The sequence below is a fragment of the Mercenaria mercenaria genome, chromosome 13, assembly GCF_021730395.1.
Source record: "Mercenaria mercenaria strain notata chromosome 13, MADL_Memer_1, whole genome shotgun sequence".
NCBI lineage: Eukaryota > Metazoa > Mollusca > Bivalvia > Venerida > Veneridae > Mercenaria > Mercenaria mercenaria.
Genome location: NC_069373.1, coordinates 8,653,748 through 8,680,804, shown reverse-complemented (window position 1 = coordinate 8,680,804; position 27,057 = coordinate 8,653,748). Strand labels below are relative to the sequence as shown.

The window sequence follows — 27,057 nt, the reverse complement described above, 5'->3', positions numbered from 1 at the left end:
ACGAGTATTTTAGCCAGTGGTATAAATTTTATACTTACATTACGCTTCTAAAAGCCTTAGTGGTGACCATTATGCCGTACTTAGCTCGGAATGCAATCTATAAAATTTGTTTAGCCACATATAGAATAATATTTTTTTATCACTTTCCGCCCCATTTTGCATCATTGCGCATCATTCTGCCATATTACTGTACATTACTCAAGTGTACCAGTCTGTATATGCGGATAGAATCGTATGTCACCGTTAATTCTAAAAGAAAATGTTTGGAAATGTTACTGAAACTGCAAATTTGTTTGTAATACAATGGTCAGTTTTATTAAAGACTTACACTGTTACTAAATATGCAGTAGTAAAGAGCTAAATGTCTCGTATGGGTGGGATTGTCAACATCTTTTACTTTAGTGATGTGATAGCTAAAAAATTTCAGCTTGGTCTCAGTAGCCAAAAAATTTCAGCTCGGAGATATTTATCAGGTTGGAGACTTCCCCTGGATTGAGAGACATTCTCTTGATCTAAACATTGTCTCTCGTTTGAAAGACTCCAATTACCTTAAGCAATGAAAGAGTAATTAAAACTCTCTTTTTAGAATACGCAAATTTATTTCAAATACTGGTACTGATGATAAACCCAGACAGATGATAAAGTCGAACACCTTGGAAATATTCGATTGCAATCGGTTATTTATAAAATTGAACACACCATCTAATAGTTTCCACTTACAACACCAACTGGTGTAAACAAAAAAAAATTGGTAAATATTCTGTATAAATAAATGACTTACATAAATTTGTATAAAAAAATTTATCCAAAATTACTGGGGAAGAGGGTGTTTTTTTCACATGCTCACTGTCGAAACATGAAGGCCTCACATTTGTTAACTTTTCATTACTTGATCAGGAATGACTGTTGCAGCTTTTTGGGGAAAGTTTCAATATAATAATACCAAGAAAATTTTGTAAATGACAGGGTTCGAATTTATCATCAGTCAACGTTCATAAAGTCCCCTTTTTACATACCCCTTTCAGGCCCTCACTTCGTGTAGTTTGCTTACTAAATATAAATTTGAATTATGTAAAGTTTTCAGCAAAGGTTAAGCTTTATTTTGATACCGACCATTGATTTTAATTTGCAGAATATAAAAGTTACAGGTAAAAAACCTCATTTTCTGTTCGGGTTTATCATCAGTACCAGTATAGAAAATTATCTTTCTTTTATCAAATTTTCAAAATTAAAATTATTTGGAAATTTTGTTTAATCATTATAATGCTTAAGCAAACTTCTATGATAATGTGTTTCTTGTAAATTTTACTTGAAACAAGTTGTTTCAATGAATAAATAATGCGACTGTAATGCAGGGATCACTTTTGGCAGATACTATTATGAGATTAATTCCCATTTGCCTTGAATCAATGAGATTTTTGACAAAATGAATGGGATTTTTTCTTTTTATAATGGGATTTTACATCGGCAGACAGCTTTTATTACACTGAAAAACAAACATCTGTTTATTTGTAAGAACAATTATCTTGTAAATAAACAAAACATATCCTTTCAGAGAAACCTTTTACAACTCTAAAATTCAGTGCCAGGAATTGCTGAATAGGTTGATGCAAGTTGTAACCAAGTCTTGGGTCCACATGCATTTTTCCCCTAATGCTTTTACTTCAAAGCTGCTTTGTCGAAGTTGAAGTTCAGTTCTGTTTTAATCTTTCTGGACTTGATACACTTCCATTAGGTCAAAACAATTTTAAAGTCAAACTTATTTATGACCCTACCCTCAACCATTTTGTTTGGAAATTCGGGCGTTCAGCGTTTTTTATGAAGGGACTTCACCGGAGGTTTCTCCACCATCTTGTTATTTTCATCGCTATTCATCCGTGCGAATGGAGGCAGAAAGTTTGTCTTTCCAAATGCTTAAATTTCTGTTTCAATGGTATTTTGAAACATCGCGAAAACAGATTATTTTTGTCTGGTAGTCATAATCATCGGACGCTCTATGGAGATAAAAGCGAAATTTAAGCGCCTAAATAAACGTCATACGAAAATTAAGTAACGGCAAGACCGCATTTCAGCGAAAAGTTGCAATTTCGGCAAAAGATCTACGGCCACGCGGATGCAATTTTTAAGCGCATTTGAGCAAAATTTATGCGATTTTCACCAAAATAATGCGAGAATATCGCGAAATCGTGGCCAAAAGTGATCCCTGGTAATGAAATGATAGTTTTAATAATGATTTTATGTTTTTTCAACACTTAAGCTAAATACAGTCTTTCGGTCGAAAGACATTTTGTCTTTCAAACGAGAGACATTTGTCTTTCAAACGAGAGACAGTGTTTAGATCGAGAGACTGTCTCTCAATCCAGGGGAAGTCTCCGACCTGTTTATATGCTGTTACGGATCTCTGAGCTGAAACTAAATCCTGTACTAAAACCTAAGCGCTAATTTCATCAAATGAAATGCAATGGACTCGCCTTTTACATTAGTCCAAAATATTAGAAGTGTACATGCGAATTTTACCTTCAGCATTCATTATTTTACATTTCATTTTCAATCTGCATTGTAACGTCTAAAAGGGCCCTAATCAGTAAAGTGTTGCATTTTCTCACACGTAAAATATACGATGTACGCAGGTTTTAACAGTTTAATCTACCGTTTTTTACCATATTCTAGTAATATACCATTTAAAATTACCTTTAAATCCCCTTCTATGCAATATATGTCAATTGTGTACAGTTTTCAATACACATTCCGCCATTTTTCAAACATATTCAGCAGGTCATAATATATTTAGAAACGACTTGCACGAGAACAATTTTCCACGAGAACTATTTGTCAAGCGATCTACAGGGAAAAATATTTTGTCAGTGGAAAGAAACAACTCGATATTTATACATGAAAAGTAACTTTTATTTTGTAATTATTTACATATGCAGTTGAAAAAAGGATTATTTTCGGTGTAAGTAGTGTTCTTTCACTTTGGATTGGGTTATATTGTTCATAATTTGAAAATCAAAGGCGACATGAAGTGTGTTGCTTCTCACTACATGTTATAAATGGCGATCCGATAAGACCTGACATAACCGATAGACGTCAAAATGTTAAAATATGTTATGTCAGGTCTTGTTAATAGGACTACTTTTACATTAAAATATTTCTTATCCATATTTCTTTTGATCTGGCATAAAATAATCAATGCAACTTAATTTGAAAACAAGTTATACGCACTAGTTTCAAATTGGTACCCCTATCTGCAATATTTTGTCCACCATTGCAGTTGTCACCTGATCAGGGTACTCTTCATTTTGAAAACCAATAGAATCTTTACTAATTGACCTTTTCTGAGGACTTAAACCTTCTAAGTTATGTTTTTAGCTCACCTGTCACATAGTGACAGGGTGAGCTTTTGTGATCGCCCTTCGTCCGTCCACAATTTCTTGTCTGCACGATAGAGGTTTCATTTATGATTTTATTTTAACCAAACTTGCACGCAACTTGTATCACCATAAGATCTCGGTTCCTTTCTTGAACTGGCCAGATCCCATTATGGGTTCCAGAGTTATGGCCCCTGAAAGGGCCAAAATTGGCTATTTTGACCTTGTCTGCACAATAGCAACTTTATTTATGATTTGATTTTTACCAAACTTGCACACAACTTGTATCACCATAAGATCTCGATTCCTTTCTTGAACTGGCCAAATTCCGTTATGGGTTCCAGAGTTATGGCCCCTGAAAGAGCCAAAATTAGCTATTTTGACCTTGTCTGCACAGTAGCAGCTTTATTTATGACTTGATTTTTACCAAACTGGCACACAACTTGTATCACCATAAGATCTTGGTTCCTTTCTTGAACTGGCCAGATTCCAGTATGGGTTCCAGAGTTATGGCCCCTGAAAGGGCCAAAATTAGCTATTTTGACCTTGTCTGCACAATAGCAGGTTCATTTATGATTTGATTTTAACCAAACTGGCATACAACTTGTATCACCATAAGATCTTGATTCCTTTCTTGAACTTGCGAGATTCCATTATGGGTTCCAGAGTTATGGCCCCTGAAAGGGCCAAAATTAGTTATTTTGACCTTGTCTGCACAATAGCAGCTTTATTTATGATTTGATTTTAACCAAACTGGCACACAACTTGTATCACCATAAGATCTCAGTTCCTTTCTTGAACTGGCCAGATCCCATTATGGGTTCCAGAGTTATGGCCCCTTAAAGGTCCAAAATTGGCTATTTTGGCTTTTGCAGCCATATAGAAACTTCATTATGCCCCCCTTTGAAAAAGGAGGGGTATATTGTTTTGCAGATGTCGGTCGGTCTGTCGGTCGGTCGGTCGGTCGGAATGTAGACCTATCCATTTCCGGATGATAACTCAAGAACGCTTGGGCCTAGGATCATGAAAGTTGATAGGGAGGTTGGTCATCACCAGTAGATGACCCCTATTGATTTTGAGGTCTGTATGTCAAAGGTCAAGGTCACAGTGACCCTGAATAGTAAAACGGTTTCCGGATTATAACTCAAGAACACTTGGGCCTAGGATCATGAAAGTTGATAGGGAGGTTGGTAATGACCAGCAAATGACCCCTAATGATTTTGAGGTCAGTATGTTAAAGGTCAAGGTCACAGTGACCCTGAACAGTAAAACAGTTTCTGGATGATAACTAAAGAACGCTTAGGCCTAGGGTCACGAAAGTTGATAGAGGGGTTGGTCATGACCAGCAGGTGACCCCTATTGATTTTGAGGTCAGTATGTCAAAGGTCAAGGTCACAGTGACCAGGAACAGTAAAATGGTTTCCAGGCAATAAGTCAAGAACGCTTGGGCTTAGTGTCAGGAAAATTGATAGTTAGGTTGGCCATGACCAGCAGATGACCCCTATTGATTTTGAGGTCAGTATGTTAAAGGTCAAGGTCACAGTGACCCTGAACAGTAAAACAGTTTCCGGATGATAACTCAAGAACGCTTAGGCCTAGGGTCACGAAAGTTGATAGGGAGGTTGGTCATGACCAGCAGGTGACCCCTATTGATTTTGAGGTCAGTATGTCAAAGGTCAAGGTCACAGTGACCAGGAACAGTAAAATGGTTTCCAGGCAATAACTCAAGAACGCTTGGGCCTAGTGTCAGGAAAATTGATAGTTAGGTTGGCCATGACCAGCAGATGACCCCTATTGATTTTGAGGTCAGTATGTTAAAGGTCAAGGTCACAGTGACCCTGAACAGTAAAAGTTTCCGGATGATAACTCAAGAACGCTTAGGCCTAGGGTCACGAAAGTTGATAGGGAGGTTGGTCATGACCAGCAGGTGACCCCTATTGATTTTGAGGTCATTAGGTCAAAGGTCAAGGTCACATTGGCCAGGAACAGTTTCTGATCTTCTTGTCCAAAACCATAGGGCCTAGGGCTTTGATATTTGGTATGTAGCAAAATCTAGTGGTCCTCTACCAAGATTGTTCAGATTATTTCCCTGGGGTCAAATATGGCCCCACCCCTAGGGTCACATGGTTTATATAGACTTATATAGGAAAAAACTTTGAAAAACCTCTTGTCCAAAACCACAGGGCCTAGGGCTTTGATATTTTGTATATGACATCATCTAGTAATCCTCTACTAAGATTATTCAAATTATTCCCCTAGGGTCAAATATGGCTCCGCCCTGTGGGTCACATGGTTTACATATACTTATTTACAGTGTGCATATAATTTCTGTTCCTTGTGCAATTACTAAATGAATCAAGGGGGGCATTTCGTGTTCGACGAGCTCTTGTTTATGGTTTTATTTGATACAAACTTCCAAAATAATTCTTGGATTCCATGACAAATCAGGTCCAAGCGTAGGTTCAGAGTTATTTTATATCTGATTACCTCCCCTGATTGTAATCAAAATGGATTTATATCAGTAAGTACTTATTTGAAATTTCATTATTGTCATTAGTTGGACTGAGCCAATCAGGGTAGATAACTATGGACTGATTTTATTTCAAATTACCTCCCTTTATTTCAAATTAAAATGGGTATCTCTCCGTAACTAATGAAGATACTGATCTGAAATTTCATTTATGTCAACAGATTTATTTGGCAGATCCTTCTTTTCTTCACTTACAATAATTTATTTTTTTAATTACTTCCCTTTTACGTTACTATAAATAGCTTATTTTTAGTAACTTTTTTATTATTGGCCGTAGGGAAAAACGAGACCACTTTTCTGTGGTACAACATGGATGGTACCTCCAATTTGTAGGTGTATTTTGACATATCTGTACCTTGTAAGAATTTTGTTTCCCTTTTGGTTAAATTTCTTCCCTTTGTTGTTCCTGTCCTTTGGACTTACCGGTAGATATTTTTTCTGAGGACCTTCTTGTCCTCAAGTGCAATGATAACAGGTGAGCGATATAGGGCCATCATGGCCCTCTTGTTTATGAATTTTATCAAAAATGGTTATATTTATGATTAATTCAAATTCATAAGTAGGTAAAATTTTGATATTGACTTTCAAAAATAACCATGTGCTTTGAACAGTTGCATGACGTCATCAGATTCTCACGAGAGACTGTGCGAGATGTTGCGGTTTGATACTGGTTAGATAAGCAAATTATGGGGTTTTGCCATAACTTAATGGATGCGACCATCAGAAAATAAAAACAGCGTCTGTTAAGTTATGGTAGCCAGAACTAAGTCTCAGAGATGTTTAGATGCTGGTACAGATCTCTGAGCTGAAACGAATCCCTAACTGAAACGTAATGAGGAATCGTGCCAGAAGTCTGTCACACTATAATTTCATCAGATGAAATGCAATGGACTCGCCATTTTTCTTTTGATCTGGCATAAGATAATGGAAGTGTCTAGTTATCCGGTAACCGGACGACTAGCCTGAGTTAGCAAATTCTCAGGGTATTTTCTAGCCGGCCGGTAATAAATTTCCTAATGAATATGTAATGATTTTAGTTTTAATGTTATTTACTAAAAGATATCGATACTTATCTGCAAACAAAATTTTGTGTAAATACATACTGAAGATTTACAATATATCACTGCATTATTCAGCTGATAAAACGAAAGTTTGCCGAAATCAATAATGACGAGATCGCCATGATTTCACCCATTAAAATCTGTTCATCTTATGGCTTTTATTGGAACAAATTTTTTAAATTTTAACATTTTTTTCACTGGATTTTTAAAATTGAAACAATTTTTAAATATGCCCTTTTCTTGTATCTTCGTGCCTCCTATTTATTCCCCCATTTAAATTCTTAAATTTGGCAAAATACATTCAAAACTGTATATCGTGGCCTCAACGCGAAACTAGTCTATCTGCTTCTAATTCTATATACACATAGACTAGTTTTGCGTTGAGGCGACGATATATGATATTGAAGATAAGCCTTTAATCTTTATCATGCAAACTTGATTGTTTGAATAGCCTAAACAGTCATTGTGAAATTTCAACATGTTTCCAGCGTGTGTGTAACCTATGTCATGGCTGCCATTTTCCTATAGGACGGATTACACCAAACCGGAAGTGACTACTCGGTGTGACATGTGAAGTAGTCCAAAATGTAGTTCCATGCTATTAGTGTTTTTCCCAGGAACAGAATGGGGCGTGGTGCTGCTAGGGCATAAGTGCACTTTTCCGCGGTTCGCTATGCAAAAAGGGCATTTTATCAGTCATTTTAGATCATTGAACTTTGATGAACAAAACATAACAACAGTGTCTTAGACACACAATTTAATTCACTCTTTTACAAAAAGAACATTATTTCATATAGTACACATAAGACATATCAAATAAAGCATGTCAGTTAATACTATTGGTTGACTTTCTTAACTTAGGCCTACTTTATATTCTTAAACACACAATTTCATTTTCCATTTTACAAACAGATCATTAATTATATCAAAGTTAATACAATTGATCATTAATTGTAAATACTTGGTCATATCAAATGAAACATATGAGTTAATACAATTTGCTGACTTTCTGACCTTGGGCCAACTATAGTTTATTAAACAACCATTTTTTAAACAGTTATAATTAATTATATTGAAGTTAATACAATTTGCTGACTTTGTTTAGTTAACTTACTAAACTTTCTTCAACACACAATTTAATGCAAATATTTCCAGTTTAAATATGTATCTAGCAGATTCTGGTCAAGAAACCTTATCAAAATAGACACTGTAGCCAAGGGCGACCATCTTGCCATTTCATGTTGAACTGGGTGCCATGGCCAGAATTTTTCCTTCTTTGATCAAGGTCTGGATATTCTGTACCTTGACTCGGCTGCACAGCGGTCGGGACAGACGCATTATCGTTTGTTGTGTCTGCACTGGCTCTGGAGAAAAAAAAAACAAAACAAAAAAACATTAATTGCATAGACGGAATAATAGATTTTATAATTCTAAGAAGTATACAAAAATCATAAAAATGGCCTTGAAATGTTCCCGTTTTTTTTCTTACGCACGACGTATATTCTACTTTAATTAATCAGTCTTATGCATTTTTTCTCAATATTAAAAACAACCACATCATGACATGAGAAGAATTCAAAAAACAAAAACAACAACAACAAAAATACGACTATGCACATACGGGCACACGTTCCATAAGAGGCGATCATTTGCGGGTTTTGATGCCGAAATTTACATTTCACGGCGTTCATTTTATAGTGTATATCTTTCTACTATTTTTACCTATTCGCTTAGTTTAATATTCTTAATTTATGTTGATACGTTTACTAAAATAATAAAAATTCGTATGTATGTGCGTCCCTGTAAATATCTTGTAGGAATGATAGTTTTCCCATATTTTACGAAAGAAAATGCTAACAATCATTTGCGGTTTCGATGCCGACATTTATATTTCACGGCGTTCATTTTCTTTTCTATTGTTTGACATATTTGCTTAATTTAATATTCATAATTTATAATAATACGTTTACTAAAAGAAAAGAAAAACGTGTGTATGTGCGTCTCTGTAGATATCATGTATCAATAACAGTTTTCCAGAATTTTACGAAAGACAATACAAACAACAATTCATAAATCGTTTTACGAGAAAAAAATGGTTTTAAAAGATACTTACTAGGAATCAGTCCGTGAAAAAAATCCAAACATTGACATGTTGTTTTTGGCAATTTTTGCGTTTCCTTTTTCCAATTGCGAGAGCCTACGTTTAGCAGACGGCATGTTTGAATCTTAACAGAACTAATTATTACAATTAATATTGCAATATCGCATTAAACTTCCAAATAGAAGTGTGAAAAAATAACGCTTGGATCATTAAATTTCAACTTCAAATTAGATAATTGTTATCAATATTGATCAAAGATAAAGTGACCGAAAAGCGAGCACACGCTGTCATGATTACGTCACTCGATTCATGTCACCCGCTATGCGAATCGTGAAGTACACGAGCCGGCTTCCTGTGTCGTGTGTCATTCATTAATTACGGGTAAGAAATTATTAACACAGTGACAATTTTATGATAATTAGTTGTAAGTGGGCAATTCAAAAGGCACGTGGTGCATACGGACCTCTTGGAGGGCAGCGTGGTGGCGTGAAAAGGGGCATGGTGCGGCGCCACGCTGAAAATGCCTAGGAAAAACACTAGCTATGAATGGAATCTGTTATAATGAGTGACATGAGGAGTTGACAGTTAAAGTTTTTGCTTATTTTCATTAGCTCACCAGAGCCAAAGGCTCAGGGTGAGCTATTCTGATCACTCACCGTCCGGCGTCATCCATCCGTTGTCTGTCTCCGTAAACTTTTACTTTAAACGACATCTCCTCATAAACCTCTAGGCCAATTCCATCCAAACTTCACAGGAATGTTCCTTTGGGCGAAGCTCTACAAAACTTGTTCAAAGAATTGAATTCCAAGCAGAACTCAGGTTGCCATGGCAACTGAAAGGAAAAAAATTAATAATCTTCTTCTCAAAAACAGAAGCCCTAGAGCTTAGATATTTAGTGTGAAGCATTGCCCAGTGGACCTCTACCAAGTTTGTTCAAATCATGACCCCTGGGGTCACTTGATTTTACATAGGAAAATCTTTAAAAATCTTTTCTCAAATACTAGAAGCCCTAGAGCTTAGATATTTGACACGTAGCATTGCCTAGTGGACCTCTACTAAAGTTGTTCAAATCATGACCCTGGGGTCAAAATTGACCCCGCCCCAGGGGTCGCTTGATTTTACATAGATTTCTATAGGAAAATCTTCAAATTTAAAAAAAAAAAATAAACCAGAAGGCCTAGAGCTTAGATATTTGACATGTAGCATTGCCTAGTGGACCTCTACAAAATTTGTTCAAATCATGACCCCCTGGGTCAAAATTGACCCCGCCCCAGGGGGTTACTTGATTGTACATAGAAAAATCTTCAAAATTTTCTAAAAATAAACCAGAAGGCCTAGAGCTTAGATATTTGACATGAAGCATTGCCTAATGGACCTCTACAAAATTTGTTCAAATCATGACCCCTTGGGTCAAAATTGACGCTGCCCCAGGGGTCACTTGATTTTACATAGGAAAATCTTCAAAAATTTTCTAAAAATAAACCAGAAGGCCTAGATCTTAGATATTTCACATGTAGCATTGCCTATTGGACCTTTACAAATTGTAAATCATGACTGCCTGGTTTGATTTAATGAATTTCAAATTTCTAAATAACAGAATAGAGCTTAGATATTTGACATAGCTCTAGGACCTCTACAAATTTCAATCATGACCATTAAATGAAACCAGGGGTACTTGATTTACATAGAAAATCTTCAAATTTCTAAAAATAACCAGAATTAGCCTAGATCTTAGATATTTGACATGTAGCATTGCCTAGTGGACTCTACAAAAATTTTCAAATCATGACTCCACTGGGTAAAAATTGACCCGCCCCAGGGGTACTTGATTTACATAGAAAATCTTCAAAAATTTTAAAAATACTAGATATTTTGTCTAAAACTTAGATATTTGACATGTAGCATTGCCTAGTGGACTTCTACAAAATTTGTCAAATCATGACTCCCAGGGATCAAATTGACCCGCCCCACGGGTTACTTGATAGTACATAGAAAAATCTTAAAATTTTCAAAATAAACCAGAAGGCCTAGAACTTAGATATTTGAATGTACATTGCCTAGTGATTCTACAAAATTTGTCCAAATCTTGACCCCCCAGGGTCAAATTGGACCCAGCCCCAGGTGTTACTTGATAGAACATAGAAAAATCTTTAAAATTTTCTCAAAATAAACCAGAAGGCCTATAGCTTAGATATTTGGTATGTACATTGCTAAGTAACTTCTACAAATTTATAAAAATCATGACCCCCGGATAAATTGCCAGCCCCAGGATCACTTGATTTACAAGGATACCTGAAAATTTTTCTATAAATAACCGAGGCCTAGATTTAGATCAAATTGTCCCGCCCCATGGAGTTACTTGATTGTACATAGAAAAATCTTCAAAATTTTCAAAAAATAAACCAGAAGGCCTAGAACTTAGATATTTGACATGTAGCATTGCCTAGTGGACGTCTACAAAATTTGTTCAAATCATGACCCCTGGGGTCAAATTGACTCCGCCCCATGGGGTTACTTGATTGTACATAGAAAAATCTTTAAAATTTTCTAAAAATAAACTAGAAGGCCTAGAGCTTAGATATTTGACATGTAGCATTGCCTAGTGGACCTCTACAAAATTTGTTCAAATCGTGACCCCCGGGGTCAAAATTGACCCCGCCCCAGGGGTCACTTGATTTTACATAGGAAAATCTTCAAAAAATTTCTAAAAATAAACCAGAAGGCCTAGATCTTAGATATTTGACATGTAGCATTGCCTAGTAGACTTCTACAAAATAAACCAGAAGGCCGAGAGCTTAGGTATGTCAAATGTAGCATTGCCTAGTGGACCTCCACAAAATTTGTTCAAATCTTGACCCCCCAGGGTCAAATTGACCCAGGCCCAAGGGTTACTTGATTGTACATAGGGAAATCTTCATAAATTTGCTAAAAATAAACAAGAAGGCCTAGATCTTAGATATTTGATATGTAACATTGCCTAGTAGACTTCTACAAACTTTGTTCAAATCATGACCCCCGGGGTATAATTGGCCAAGCCCCAGGGGTTACTTGATTGTACATTGGAAAATCTTCCAAAAAATTTCTAAAAATCATCAGTTTGACATTTGAAACATGTACAGTCGACATCGTACTTGCGATCACCTCTATTAAGCGATTTTTGTATTTAAGTTTTAACGACCTGTCAAAATCCCTCCTGAACGTTTTCAGTATATAGGTTCATTCCATTAAACGACTTTTTTATTAAACGACAAGCGACCACATTAATGTAGTCCCTACAGGTAAAATATTCGACAAAAGTATCTATTAAGCAACCGGTTACCACATTTCAACATCTGTGTAATTAGCGAGTACGTTTTGCACGTGACTGAATGCAATTGAGCTTTGTATCAGTCAAACTGACAAACAATCTAGCCATAATTGTGTACTTGGAAAAGTGTTCATGATGTTAAAACAGATTTTGAAACCATACGTGTATGTTCATAATAAATAGTTACATTAACAGTTAAAATAACTTTTCTTTTCATCTGACTGAAATTCATTAAGAGACCATTTCATTAAGAGATCACTTCTTTGAAGTCCCTTGGGTGGTCTCTTAATACAATGTCGACTGTAGCTCATATTACTCTGGTGAGCAATCCAGGGTCATCATGACCCTCTTGTTGCTTATTGTTTTGAGAAAAGATCTAGACCATTTTCATTGTGAATTTCTTGGAATAAGTTTTATTCTTTGCGAAAAATGTCTACCTACGCGTAATTGCTAAACGGCTGTTTTCATGGGGGCAATTTTAGAGGGTGATGTTTGTCAGAACAGATTATTTTTCTTATATACAACATAACATGTCAATATTTTCTATTTTTGATACATGTAAGAAGACATGTTATACTAAATGACCATATATGGTTTTCATATCATTGAAATGCTCTAAAGTGCTGAAAATGAGGTCTGAATGTTTTGTTATTAATATGAAATAAATAAGGAATTGAATTGGTAGAATGTAACCTACATCATCTTGCCACTTGTATTATTTGGGTCACTTATATCTTAAATGTCATTCAAGTATGGAAATTTTCCCCTTCAATGAAATTAGGTTAGGAGAATTGGCAATGACCTTGGAATGAAACTGTCAGAAGTTTTTGAAATGAAAATTTGGATGTTTTAAAAATAATTGCATGATACTTGTTTTCTTTGTAACCAGCAACACATTTTTAGCTCGACTTTTCGAAGAAAAAGTAGAGCTATTGCACTTGCGTCTGCATCGCCGTTGGTTAAAGTTTTTGATAAAGTCAAAAATCTCTATTACTATCAAAGCTATTGACTTGAAACATAAAATAGTAACTGTTATTCACTATCAAAGTCTACACCAGGAGAAACAATTCCTATAACTCTGATTTGAATTTTGACAGAATCATGCCCCTTTTTTTACTTTGAATTTTTGGTTAAAGATTTTGATAAAGTCATATATCTCTGTTACTATTGAAGCTATTGACTTGAAACTTAAATTACTTATTAATTTCAAAGTCTACACCAGGAGAAACAATCCCCATAACTTTGAATTGAATTTTGACAGAATTATGCCCCTTTTTAACTTAGAATTTTTTGTTAAATTTTTTGATAAAGTCAAATATCTCTGTTACTATTAAAGCTTTTGACTTGAAACTCAAAGTAGTTATTTATTATCACAATCTACACCAGGAGACACAATTCCCATAACTCTGGTTTGAATTTTTTCAGAATTATGCCCTTTTTTAACTTAGAATTTTTTGATAATGTCAAATATCTCTGTTTCTAAAGCTTTTGACTTGAAACTGAAAATACTTATTTACCATCAAATTCTACACCAGGAGAAATGATCCCCATAACTTTAATTTGAATTTTGACAGAATTATCCCCCTTTTTAACTTAGATTTTTTGTTAACACTTTTGATAAAGTCAAATAACTCTGTTACTATTTTGATTTTAATTTTGACAGAGTTATGTCCCTTCTTAACTTGGATTTTTTTTTTACTGGCAAAGCTCTAATTTAGAGTCAAGCACTGAGAAAAGTCAAGCGCGCTGTCTTACGGACAGCTCTTGTCTATGATAGATATTTAATAAATGTAGATAAAAGGCAAACAACATGTTTTTTATGCATTTTTTTTTCTTTGTTTACGAAATTTAAATATGTACCAATTGCTTATTTAAACCGGCATGAAAGCATCACCAGGGCCATTTTATTCAGCATTATTGCAACTTGCACAGAGTTTTTCTAATGTTAACTGTGACATAAACACATAAGAATGTCCAAACTTTGTACTGATTTGAATAATATTATGTGCAAAATTTCATACTTTAATTGACTGAACGATGTTGGCATTTGAAATATGTTTTGTATCCCATCCACTGTGGAAACAAAGTGTGTCAGTTATTGCTAATTACCTGCTGCACTAAGGAATTTTATGACATATGTCTGTATATTACCTATCAGTGTGGGGTATAGTTGATTGGGGTGATCTTTGGATAATTGGCGTGTGCTATGGATAATTGTAGGCAACTTTGATGTTAATCCAATTAAGGAATTTTACTGATAAGTGTTTTTATAAGCTGATAAAATTGCTTTTGATCAATTATTCTTATAAAAACATTATGTAACTAATATACCAGGGGAAAAATGCAGAAATAAATAAGTACCATCAATAGAAAAGTAGCTAAAATTATTATAGAAAAGTAAACTAATGGGTTTAAAGCTTTGTATGTCAAGAAATATTTATCACACTTTTATGTAAAATGTACCATTAGAAAGAAAATTTAATTGTGAAAAAACTTTATGTTGGTTACTAAGTGTTTCAAACAATATTAAATATAGTAATATGGAATTGAATAACACAGGTATAAATTCTGCATTTTTCCCCAATATCCTGTATGGAGATAGTGTACTGATTATCAGTAAAGCTGTATGGATATGATAAGCCTAATTAGGCTAAATGTATATGGAGTAAAGGGTTAATTTAGGAACGGCTGCAAATAACATCACAATTAAGTTCAGTAACAAACTACGCTACTTTCAGTCATCATTTAATCCAATTATCTAAATTTGCAGGGAAGAGCAAAAAGCATTAATTTTATAGTGAGCCACGTGTTATGAAAATAAATCTGCCCACATGCTTATCACATAAATCAAGGGCATGTTTGTCATGTTTTGATTAAATCTATTACGTAACCAGTACTACCTTAATGGACCATGTGATTATTGGAAAACAATGATCTCTGATTGGTTGAGAGTGCAAAGCAGCAACCGCAGACTCCGCCTTTGATTGACAGTTAAAATGCTTGACAAGTACTTGGTACATTTGACAATGCAAACCTGATGCCTGTCCTTGCAACAGGTTTCTTCATTTTCTGAACATTTTTAGCTCACCTGAGCAATGCTCAGGTGAGTTTTTCTGATCGCTCGATGTCCGGCGTCCGTCATCTGTCGTCTGTCGTCTGGCGTCTGTCGTCTGTCAACATTTAGCTTGTGTATGCGATAGAGGCTGTATTTTTCAATTAATATTCATGAATATTGGTCAGAATGATAACCTTGATGAAGTCTAGGCCGAGTTCGAAAATGGGTCATCTCGGGTCAAAAACTAGGTCACTAGGTCAAATCAAAGAAAAACCTTGTGTATGCGATAGAGGCTGTATTTTTCAATTGATCTTTATGAATATTGGTCAGAATGATTGCCTAGGTCGAATCAAAGAAAAACCTTGTGTATGCGATAGAGGCAGTATTTTTCAATTAATCTTCATGAATATTGGTCAGAATGATAACTTTGATGAAATCTAAGCCGAGTTCGAAAATGGGTCATCTGGGATCAAAAACTAGGTCACTAGGTCAAATCAAAGAAAAACCTTGTGTATGCGATAGAGGCTGTGTTTTTCAATTCTTCTTCATGAATATTAGTCAGAATGATAACCTTGATAAAATCTAGGACGAGTTCGAAAATGGGTCATCTCGGGTCAAAAACTAGGTCACTAGGTCGAATCAAAGAAAAACCTTGTGTATGCGATAGAGGCTGTATTTTTCAATTCTTCTTCATGAATATTAGTCAGAATGATAACCTTGATGAAATCTAGGCCGAGTTCGAAAATGGGTCATCTCGGGTCAAAAACTAGGTCACTAGGTCGAATCAAAGAAAAACCTTGTGTCAGTGATAGAGGCTGTATTTTTCAATTGATCTTCATGAATATTGGTCAGAATGATTGCCGTGATGATATCTAGGCCGAGTTTGAAAATGGGTCATCTCGGATCAAAAACTAGGTCACTAGGTCAAATCAAAGAAAAACCTTGTGTATGCGATAGAGGCGGTAGTTTTCAATTGATCTTCATGAATTTTGGTCAGAATGATAACCTTGATGAAGTCTAGGCTGAGTTTGAAAATGGGTCATCTCAGGTCAAAAACTAGGTCACTAGGTCAAATCAAGGAAAAACCTTGTGTATGCGATAGAGAATGTATTTTTCAGTTGATCTTCATGAATTTTGGTCAGAATGATTACCTTGATGAAATTAAGACCAAGTTCGAAAATAGGTCTTCTGGGGTCAAAAACTAGGTCACTAGGTCAAATTAAAGAAAAACCTTGTGTATGCAATAGAGGCTGTATTTTTCAACTGATCTTCATGTAATTTAGCCAGAATGGTTACCTTGATAAAATCTAGGCTGAGTTCGAAAATGGGTCATCTGGAGTCACAAACTAGGTCACTAGGTCAAATCGAAGAAAAACATTGTGTATGCAATAGAGGATGTATTTTTCAATTGATCTTCATGAAATTTGGTCAGAGTGATTGCCTTGATGAAATCTAGGTCGATTTTGAATATGGATTATCTGAGGTCAAAAACTAGGTCACCAGGTCAAATTAAAGAAAAATCTTGTTTATGCGATAGAGACTGGTTTTTTTTCAATTGATTTTTATGAAATTTGGTCAGGATGATTGCCTTAATGAAATCTAGGTCGAATTTGAATATGGGTCATCTGAGATCAAAAAGTAGGTCACTTTGTCAAATCAAAGAAAAAACGTGTGTATGTGATAGAGGCTGTATTTTTCAATTGATCTTCATGAATTTTGGTCAGAATGATTGCCTTGATAAAATCTAGGTCGAGTTTGAACATGGGTCATCTAGGGTCAAAAACTAGGTCATATCTAAGAAAATGCTTGTTTTATCGCAAGAGACCAATTTTTTGGTCCAATCTTAATGAAAATTGGTCAGAATATTTGTTTCCATGAAATCACTAGGTCAAACATGTTTTACACTGTTATGGAGTGCTTCTTAGGTGAGCGACCTAGGGCTACCTTGGCCCTCTTGTTTAGCTCACCAGAGCACAGTGTTCAAGATGAGCTACTGTGACCGGTCATTTGTCTGTCGTGTGTCGACCGTCAACATTTGCCTTGTGAACACTCTAGAGGCCACATTTGTGACCCAATATGTATGAAACTTGGTCAGAATGTTTGTCTTGATGATTACTAGGTCAGGTTCGAACCTGGGTCATGTTGCGGTCAAAAACTAAGACAGTAGGCCAGATCAAAGGAAAAGCTTGCGAACGCTCTAGAGGCGACATTTGTGACCCAATCTTTATGAAACTTGGTCAGAATGTTAATCTGGATGATCTAGGTCAAGTTAGAATCTGGTTCACATGGGGTCAGAAACTAGGTCACCTGGTCAGATCAAAGGAAAAGCTTTTGAATACTTCAGAGGCCACAGTTGTGACTCAATCTTTCTGAAACTGGGTCAGAATGTTTGTCTTAATGATGTCTAGGTCAAGTTTGAAACTGGGTCCTGTGGGGTGAAGAACTAGGTCATTAGGCCAGATCGAAGAAGAAAGTTGTCAACACTCTAGAGACCACAGTTCAAGTTTGAAACTCATTAGAATTAGTCAGAATGTTTGTCTGGATTACTTATAAGTCAAGTTCAAATCTCGGTCATGCAGAGTCAAAAACTAGGTCACTCGGGCAAATCAAAGGAAAAGCTTGTGAACACATTTGTGACCCAATCTTTATGAAACTAGGTCAGAATGTTTGTCTTGATGATCTTTAGGTCAAGATGGAAACTGGGTCATGTGGGGTCATAAACTAGGTCAATAGGCAACATCAAAGGAAAAGCTTGTGCACTTCTAGACGCCAAATTTGTAATCCAATCTTTATGAAACATGGTCAGAATATTTGGCTTGATGATTTCTAGGTCAGGTTCGAATCTGGGTCATGTATAGTCCAAAACTAGGTCACCCGGACAAATCAAAGGAAAAGCTTGTGAATACTTAACAGGCCACAGTTGTGTCACGTGGGGTCAAAAAACTAGGTCACCTGGTCAAATCAAAGGAAAAGCTTGTGAATACTTCAAAGGCCACAGTTGTGACTCAGTCTTTTTGGAACTGGGTCAGAATGTTTGTCTTAATGATTTCTAGGCAAGTTTGAAACTGGGTCATGAGGGGTCAAAAACTAGGTCACTTGGCCAGATCAATGGGAAATCTTGTCAACACTCTAGAGACCACAATTTAAGTTTGAAACTCATTAGAATTAGTCAGAATGTTTGTCTGGCTTATGTATAGGTCAAGTTCGAATCCGGGTCATGTGGGGTCAAAAACTAGGTCACCCAGTCAAATGAAAGGAAAGGCTTGTGAACACTTCAGAGGCCACATTTGTGACCCAATCTTTATGAAACTTGGTCAGAATGTCAGAATGTTTGTCTTGGTGATCTCTAGGTCAAGTTTTAATCTGGGTCATTTAGGGTCAAAAACTAGGTCACATGGTCAAATCATAGGCAAAGATTGTGAACACTTTAAAGGCTACAGTTGTGTCTCAATCTTTATGGAACTTGGTCAGAATTTTTTTCTTGATGACCTCTAGGTTAAATTGGAAAGTGGCTCATGTGGGGTAAAAAAAACAAGATCTGTAGGCCAGATCAACTCTTGTGAGCGATATATAGGGACATCATGGCCCTCTTGTTTAATATGTGGAGTGTTAAAAGCTTAGCAGTAATGTAATACATTGTCATCTGTGACAGCTATTATTGTAGCTGAAGTGACACCTAGGTTCTCTGGAGTTATTGAGCTTATAATGTAGTTCTTTAGAAAATGCACTAACTTTTGTCTGCCATTTACTATACCCTACCCCCTGTAATCTAGCTGCCAATTCAGGCAAGTGTACCTACAGCGTCACGCATTAGGTTTTTCGTACCAGTCCTCATTTTGACAAAGTCTTTTGAGATAAAGCTTTGAAACTTTCAACACTTGTGTACCATCACCATGTCTAGTTTAAGGCAAGAGTACATAACACTGTCAAGGATTTTCGCTGAGTAATGGCCCCTTTTAACTTAAAAATCTTTGTTAAGTTTTTCGTACCAGTTCACACTTTGTGTAAAGCATTTGACATATGGCTTTGAAACTTTTATCACTTGTTTATTATAACAGTCTAGGCAAGAGTACATAACTCTGTCAAGTATTTTGGCTGAACTATGGCCCTTTTTGGATTTTGAAATTGGAACAATTTTTGTACAAGTCCATGTTTAGTCAAAACTATTTGACATGTGGCTTAGAAAGTTTGAACAGTTGTTTATCATCATGATTTCTATATGTAGGCAAGAGTACTTAACTCAGTCAAGGATTTTGGCAGAATTATGGCCCTTTTTGGACTTGGAAATTTGTTCAGTTTTCGTAAAAGTCCATGTTTTATCAAAACTGTCTGACATGTGGCTTTGAAACTTGTAGCACTTGTTTATCATCATTATCCCCATCTGCAGGCAAGAGTACATAACTCTGTAAACTATTTTGGTTGAATTATGGTTCTTTTTGGACTTGAAAATCAGTTTTTCATTACAGTCCATAATTTTGCCTACCGATTACCTGTTTGTCATATGGCTTTGAAACTTTGGCTACTAGTTTACCATCATAGTCTACATATGTAGGACAAGGACTTTAGCTCAGTTATGGCCCTTTTTAGCTCCACTATTCGAAGAATAGGGGAGCTACCTACTCGCCCCGGTGTGAGCGTGAGCGTCACACAAATGTTAAAGTTTGCGTACCACCCCAAATATTTTCAAAGTCCATTGAGATATTGCTTTGATATTTTGCATACTTGTTTACCATCATGACCCCAGTCTGTAAAAAGGAGGAGGCAACTCTATCAAGCATTTTGACTGAATTATGGCTCCTTTTTGACTTAGAATAAATGTTAAAGTTTGTGTACCACCCCAAATATTTTCAAAGTCCATTGAGATATTGCTTTCATATTTTGCATACTGATACTTGTTTACCATCATGACCCCAGTCTGTAAAAAGGAGGAGGCAACTCTGTCAAGCATTTCGACTGAATTATGGCCCCTATTCGACTTAGAACATGCTTATTGTAATGTTAAAGTTTTACTTATTGCTTATATTATACTATCAAGCACTGAGAATAGTCGAGCGCAATGTCCACTGACAGCTCTTGTTTGACATAGAAATTAGTTAAGTTTCACATACCTGTAACCATTCGATAATTTGTCTTTTAACTGTTTGCTACATGACTTTGAAACATTGAACACTTGCTTACCATCATGATCACACATTACAATATAGTGCAAGACTTATCCAAATCCACAAATGCAGGTACACTGTTTGTCTTACCTATTCATTTTCTTTTCTCTGAAAATCTCTGGTAATATATTGAACCTATTGTTCTGTCATTGCTTCGAATAGTCGAGCCCACTGTCAGTACTAAGACAGCTTTTGTTTTATTTGCTGCTACCTTATTAAGATACTTAATTTCAAAATTCAGTTGTATTCCCAATACTCAACTAGGGTAAGGACCTGTGAATTGTTATATGAATCCTGTGTTTTTCAGTTGAACAACTTTTTGCCATGGTACTCCTATTTTTGCCATGGTACTCCTATTTTTGCCATGGTACTCCTATTTTTCACAGGAATGAAGTCCAGAACTCCTTTTTTTGAAATCCTACTGAAAGTCCTGTTTACAACCTTGACAACAAAATCTTTGTACAAATAATTTGTTTACATTAAAAAATGGCAGACAGATGACTTCAGCATATGTGTGAGGACATGAGATTTTGCGTCCAAATGCGATTTTGGTTGAAAATTGGTTTTTCTGCTATGACAGATCGTCATGTTCCAAGTAAAGCTTTGCTATTTGACAACAGAAAGCTGTTGTTATATGAACAACGTTCCTAGTCCATTGTACTAAAAACTTTGCTATTTAGAGGATGTTAGAAAAGTGATTAAAATGATTAAGGTAGCATTGACATACAGTGACATTGAAGCACTTGTCCTTAACAAATGTGGGTTTGAACCTTACATGAAGTATAGAATTGTTCATAATCAAAAGCCATTCATCTGGCTTAAGGAAGGTCCTTCAGTGTACCTACCCATGCCTGAAATAATATTCAAAGGGTACCTGGGGTCTTCCTCCATGGTCTAAAACTGGAAAATCACCATGTGACCTTAATTGTGTTGTCGGGACTTAAAATCCAACCCAAAAAAAAGAGTAAAATAGAAACATTTTTAGCTCATCTGATTTTTTGAAAAAAAATGATGAGTTATTGTCATCACTTGAGCGGTTGTCGGCGTCGGCGTTTCCTGGTTAAGTTTTATGTTTAGGTCAGCTTTTCTCCTAAACTATCAAAGCTATTGCTTTGAAACTTGGAATACTTGTTCACCATCATAAGCTGACCCTGTATAGCAAGAAACATAACTCAATCTTGCTTTTTGCAAGATTTATGGCCCCTTTTGTACTTAGAAAATATCAGATTTCTTGGTTAAGTTTTATGTTTATGTCAACTTTTCTCCTTAACTATCAAAGCTATTGCTTTGAAACTTGGAATACTTGTTCACCATCATAAGCTGACCCTGTACATCAAGAAACGTAACTCCATCTTGCTTTTTGCAAGATTTATTGCCCCTTTTGGACTTAGAAAATCAGTTTTCTTGGTTAAGTTTTATGTTTAGGTCAGCTTTTATCCTAAACTATCAAAGCTATTGCTTTAAAACTTGCAACACTTGTTCACCATCATAAGTTGACCCTGTACAGCAAGAAACATAACTCCATCCTGCTTTTTGCAAGATTTATGGCCCCTTTTGGACTTAGAAAATATCAGATTTCTTGGTTAAGTTTTATGTTTAGGTCAACTTTTTCTCTCAAACTATCAAAGCTATTGCTTTGAAACTTGCAACACTTGTTCACCATCATAAGCTGACCCTGTACAGCAAGCAACATAACTCCATCCTGCTTTTTGCAATAATTATTGCCCCATTTGGACTTAGAAAATCATTTTCTTGGTTGGGTATTATGTTTAAGTCAACTTTTCTCATAAACTATCAAAGCTATTGCTTTAAAACTTGCAACAGTTTTTCACCATCATAAGTGGACACTGAACATCAAGAAACATAACTCTATCCTGCTTTTTGCAAGAATGATGGCCCTTTTTAGACTTAGAAAATCATGGGTAGGACAATATTTCTATTACACAAAAAAAATCAGATGAGCGTCAGCACCCGCAAGGCGGTGCTCTTGTTTGGTTGTTGAAATACCCAGTGTCAGCTGGTAGAAATACAAAAAATATATAATGTAATTGATATTTTTCAGATGTTGATGGTTGGTGCATTAGCTCTTCTTATAAGTATAACAGTAGAAGTGTCAGGCTCAGTTTTAACATGTAAGTATACAAATCCCTGAAAATACATTTTTTGAGCTTTTCTGAAATTTTAGAAGCTCACCAAATAAGTACTGCAGATAAAGCACCCAGTAAGTACTGCAGGTGAAGCAACTAGTAAGTACGGAAGGTGGATCACCTAGTAAATATGGAAGGTGGAGCTCCTTTAAGTACTGCAGTTTTTTTCATGCATTCTTCTAATTCAAAAAGTATTTTAGCTAGAATCACAAAGTATAATACCCCTTGACCCAGTAAAAGGAGGGTTTTCTTCTTGATTTGATAAAAAATATATAGAGATTTTTGACTGTATCTAATTAACCTATATGGGCCTCCATGGCTGAGTGGTTAAGGTTGCTGACTTCAAATCACTTGCCCATCACCAATGTGGGTTTGAGCCTAACTCGAGAGGCAGAATTCCTCATGTGAGGAAGCCATCGAGCTGGTCTTGGGAAGGCTGGTGGTTCTATTCAGGTGCCGGCTTGTGATGAAATAATGCATGGAGGGGCACCTGAGGTCTTCCTCCACTATCAAAGCTTGAAAGTCGCGAAACGAACTATAAACCCAACAAAAACAAAACAAACTAAAAACCTATGAATGGATCTTCATGAAACTTATTACAAGTATTGTTCACTGTAAGTTGGTGCTGCACATGCAATTTTCGTCAGGATCTCGTCAGTAAATTATTGCCCTATAATTCTTTAAAAATTCATGAATTCCCACATAGCTAAATAAACCCATTAATGGATCTTGGTGAAATTTAGCACAAATATAAATCACTTAGGGGGTTGTGCACATGCACTTTTATCATGATATCTTTACTATTAACTGTTGAGATATTGCTCTTTTTTTTTAAAATCCATAACTCCAACATGAACCAAGTAGAAAATTAAAAGAATTTCATTACTTAAAGTATCCAAGAAAGATACTTTTATCATGTTTGACAGGGGATACCAATTCACTGAATTTGCTTGATAAACTATGAGCTTATATTATACAGCTTCAAAGTGGTGCTCTTATGATACTCTCAGCATTAAAGGTGTTTATAGTTGTACATTTCACATAGTGACGACAGCAAACAGGATATTTATGGTTTATTGTTTTACAATTCTTTTTTTGTCACACGAGGGAACAGGATGTTTATCACAATAGACAAACAATATAATTATCATCTGTATGTTTTAAAGACACTGAAATGATGAGTAATAAATACAAATGAATTTTATTTGTGTCATGTGCTTTTACTGTCATGAACAACAATATCATATTTGAAAAAAAAGCAACACATTTTTAGCTCGACTATTAGCTATTCTACTCACCTTGGCGCCGGCGTCGGTGTCACACCTTGGTTAAAGTTTTGCATGCATATGGCTATCATTTAAAGGCATATAGCTCTTGTTACTACACCTATACAGTGTATGTCGATATCTGTGAAAGTTCCTCAGATTCTTCCTTTCAAATTTTTGGGAAAGAAAGAGATGCTGAATTTTCCAATGTTCTGACTTAAAAAATATAAAAATAAATTAGTTTACAAATATCATCCAGTGGTCAGACTTTGTGGGATAGAGAATTTCAAGTACAGTGTATCCAGTCTGTTCTCACAAGTCCTTAGTCATTTTAAGCTCTACTATTCAAAGAATAAGGAGGGCTTTTGTACTAGCCTCTGCACCGCCATTAGATATTGTCTAAAGTTAGTAACTGCCCCTCTGGCATATTTCATGAAATATGCCCCCTTTTACTTAAAATTTCAATTTAATTTTAATACATTATTTACTTTTTCAACATATCTCTGTTGTTATTAAAGGGATTGGAATCAATTTAAACTGGTTGTTCCACATTGTCAGCCACATCATACAACATTGGGTCAATAAGGCTGGCACCAGTATGTTATGAGTTATGCCCCCTTTTTACTTAGAATTTCAGGTTACAGTTGTTATGCACTTTTACTCTGTCTCAGTTATTACTTTATAGATTTGAAGTTGAAGTAGATTTTAATGAAGTTGGTCCAAGTTTCAAGATCAGCAACTCTTTACTGCCTACCTGATGTAAAATCCCCAATTTTGACAGTTTTGGTAAATTCATTGCTTAAACACAAAAGACATAAGTAGAGAAGTATAGTCATTTCATTATAATATATAATATCATTTTTGAGCACAAGAAAAAATATATAAACAATTGTTATGTGGAAACAGTAGATTTAGTTGATTGAAATGGAGTTCATAATATGTTTTACATATTGCTACACTTCCCGCTTTTTTATACGCCCGTTTGAAAAACGGGAAGTATTATGGGAACGCCCCTGGCGGATGGGTGGGTGGGTGGGCGGCGTCCACAGACTTTGTCCGGAGCATATCTTCTTCGTGCATGGAGGGATTTTGATGAAACTTGGCACAGTTGTTCACCATCATCAGATGGAGTGTCATGCGCAAGAACCAGGTCCCTAGGTCTAAGGTCAAGGTCAAAAGATACAAGAATGAAAACTTTGTCCAGAGCATTTCTTCTTCATGCATGTAGGGATTTTGATATAACTTGGCACAAATGTTCACCACCACGAGATGGAGTGTCTTGTGCAAGAACCAGGTCCCTAGATCTAAGGTCAAGGTCACACTTAGAGATCAAAGGTCAAATACAGGAATGACTTTGTCCGGAGCATATCTTCTTCATGCATGGAGGGATTTTGATGTAACTTGGCACAATTGTACACCATCATGAGATGAAGTGTCATGCGCATGTCCCTTCTTTAGAATTACTTCCCTTTGTTGTTACTATAAATAGCTTATATTGCAACTTTTTCATTACTAGTCGTAGGGAAAAATCGAGACCACTTTTCTGTAGTACAACATGCATATTACATCCAATGTTGAGGTGTATTTTGACCTATCGCTACAGGGTAAGGATTTTTGTGTGGACTTACAAATTTTTTTTTGATTTTTTTTGATTTTTTTTTTTATTTTTTTATTAACTTCCCTTAGTTGTTACTATAAATAACCTATACTGTAACTTTTTTATAATTGACCGTAGGAAAAAACCAAGATCACTTTTCTGTGGTACAACATAGATGTTACTTTCAAATTTTAGGTGTATTTTAAGGTATCTCTACTTGGTAAGGAGTTTTTTTGTGGACATAGAAAAACAAAAGAATTACATGTACAATAATTACTAAACAACCACAAAGTTAAGATTCCATTTGCAAACACAGCTGCTATTTTCTAATTTGCTGCGACGGGTGTATATTGTGACATTCTTGCACTCTTGTTTAGACTGTAAATCTAAAATTAGTTAACCTTTACCCTGCTTAATTTCTAATTTTGACTTTTCCATCATTCAATATAGGCAATAGATCTACCATAAATTTTATTATAGTTGAAGGGGAGTTCACAGAAAATATACTGGCTGAATAGCAAACAGTGCAGACCATTTGTCCGTGCAGGCTGATCTTGGTATGCACTGGTCACAAAGGCAGAAACAGAAGCAGGCTAAAGGTTAAACCGCCAAAACATAAGCCTGATTATATCCTGATATTGTCAAAGATAGTTCAAGTCATGATTTATGGTCTTAATAATAAATACATAAAAAAATACATACATGTATATATTTTTGACAAACACCAAATTTGCTAAGAGGGCAGTAGAGCCATAAAAAAGAAAAATATTTAAACAGTGTCTTTGATAAACTGCATGATAGATATTCACCAAACTTTGGTCTGTAGAACTTTGAAAGACCTTTCTGAAATTTGATTGAATGGTTCAGCTAGACTGTGTTGAGGGACCTTGGCTGAAAAAAAGCCCTTTAAAGTGACTGATTCTCATGAACCACTTCTTCAAATGTAAGGTTTGAGCATTTTGTTTTTTATGTATTTATTTTGTCTTCACAGATACCCTTGATCAGCCAAATTTATGCCATTTAAAAAATGTTGTCACAAAATGGCTAGGGGATGACGATATTGTGTTAATCAATGCAAAAAGCACAGTGGACAGTGATGGTCTTTTCCCAGAATGTGTTGTCAAGTTTGGTCCCAGCTCAGAATCTGTGAAGAAAACGGTGAAGTTAAAGATTGAATCATTTTACATCAATTCCTGTGGAGTATATTTAGCTGTTGAACAATCACCAAAAGCGTTTTTCAGTGAGAGTGTGTCAACATTGGTAAGTAACATATTGCCCTTGAAGCTTTTCAGTATATTTTTGTTATGCCTTATTGTTGTAGGGTGGATGGAGTTGGTGTAAAAAGGTAAATTGAAATAAATTAGTGTGTGGAAAGCTAAATGAAAATTTTCTCCTGAAACTGCTGGTCCAAGTTTTAAATAATTTTGCATAAATGTTTCTCAAGTGACCCTTCAATGTATT

The 27,057-nt window shown here is 35.6% G+C and overlaps 1 protein-coding gene across 2 annotated transcripts in view; it reads left to right on the top strand.

Annotated features, from left to right (window-relative positions):
- Window positions 1–216: 216 nt before the first annotated feature.
- Window positions 217–27,057, top strand: part of LOC123529939 (uncharacterized) — a 41,589-nt gene continuing 14,748 nt past the window's right edge. Inside the window, exons 1-3 of one of the 2 annotated variants that reach the window (XM_045310545.2) lie at window positions 217–306; window positions 22,650–22,719; window positions 26,588–26,856. In XM_045310545.2, coding sequence (XP_045166480.2) covers window positions 304–306; window positions 22,650–22,719; window positions 26,588–26,856 — 342 coding nt within the window. In that variant the 5' untranslated portion in view covers window positions 217–303. Of the gene's footprint in view, window positions 307–2,561; window positions 2,900–22,649; window positions 22,720–26,587; window positions 26,857–27,057 lie in introns of those variants that run through there. The other variant, XM_045310546.2, reaches the window with a different exon arrangement.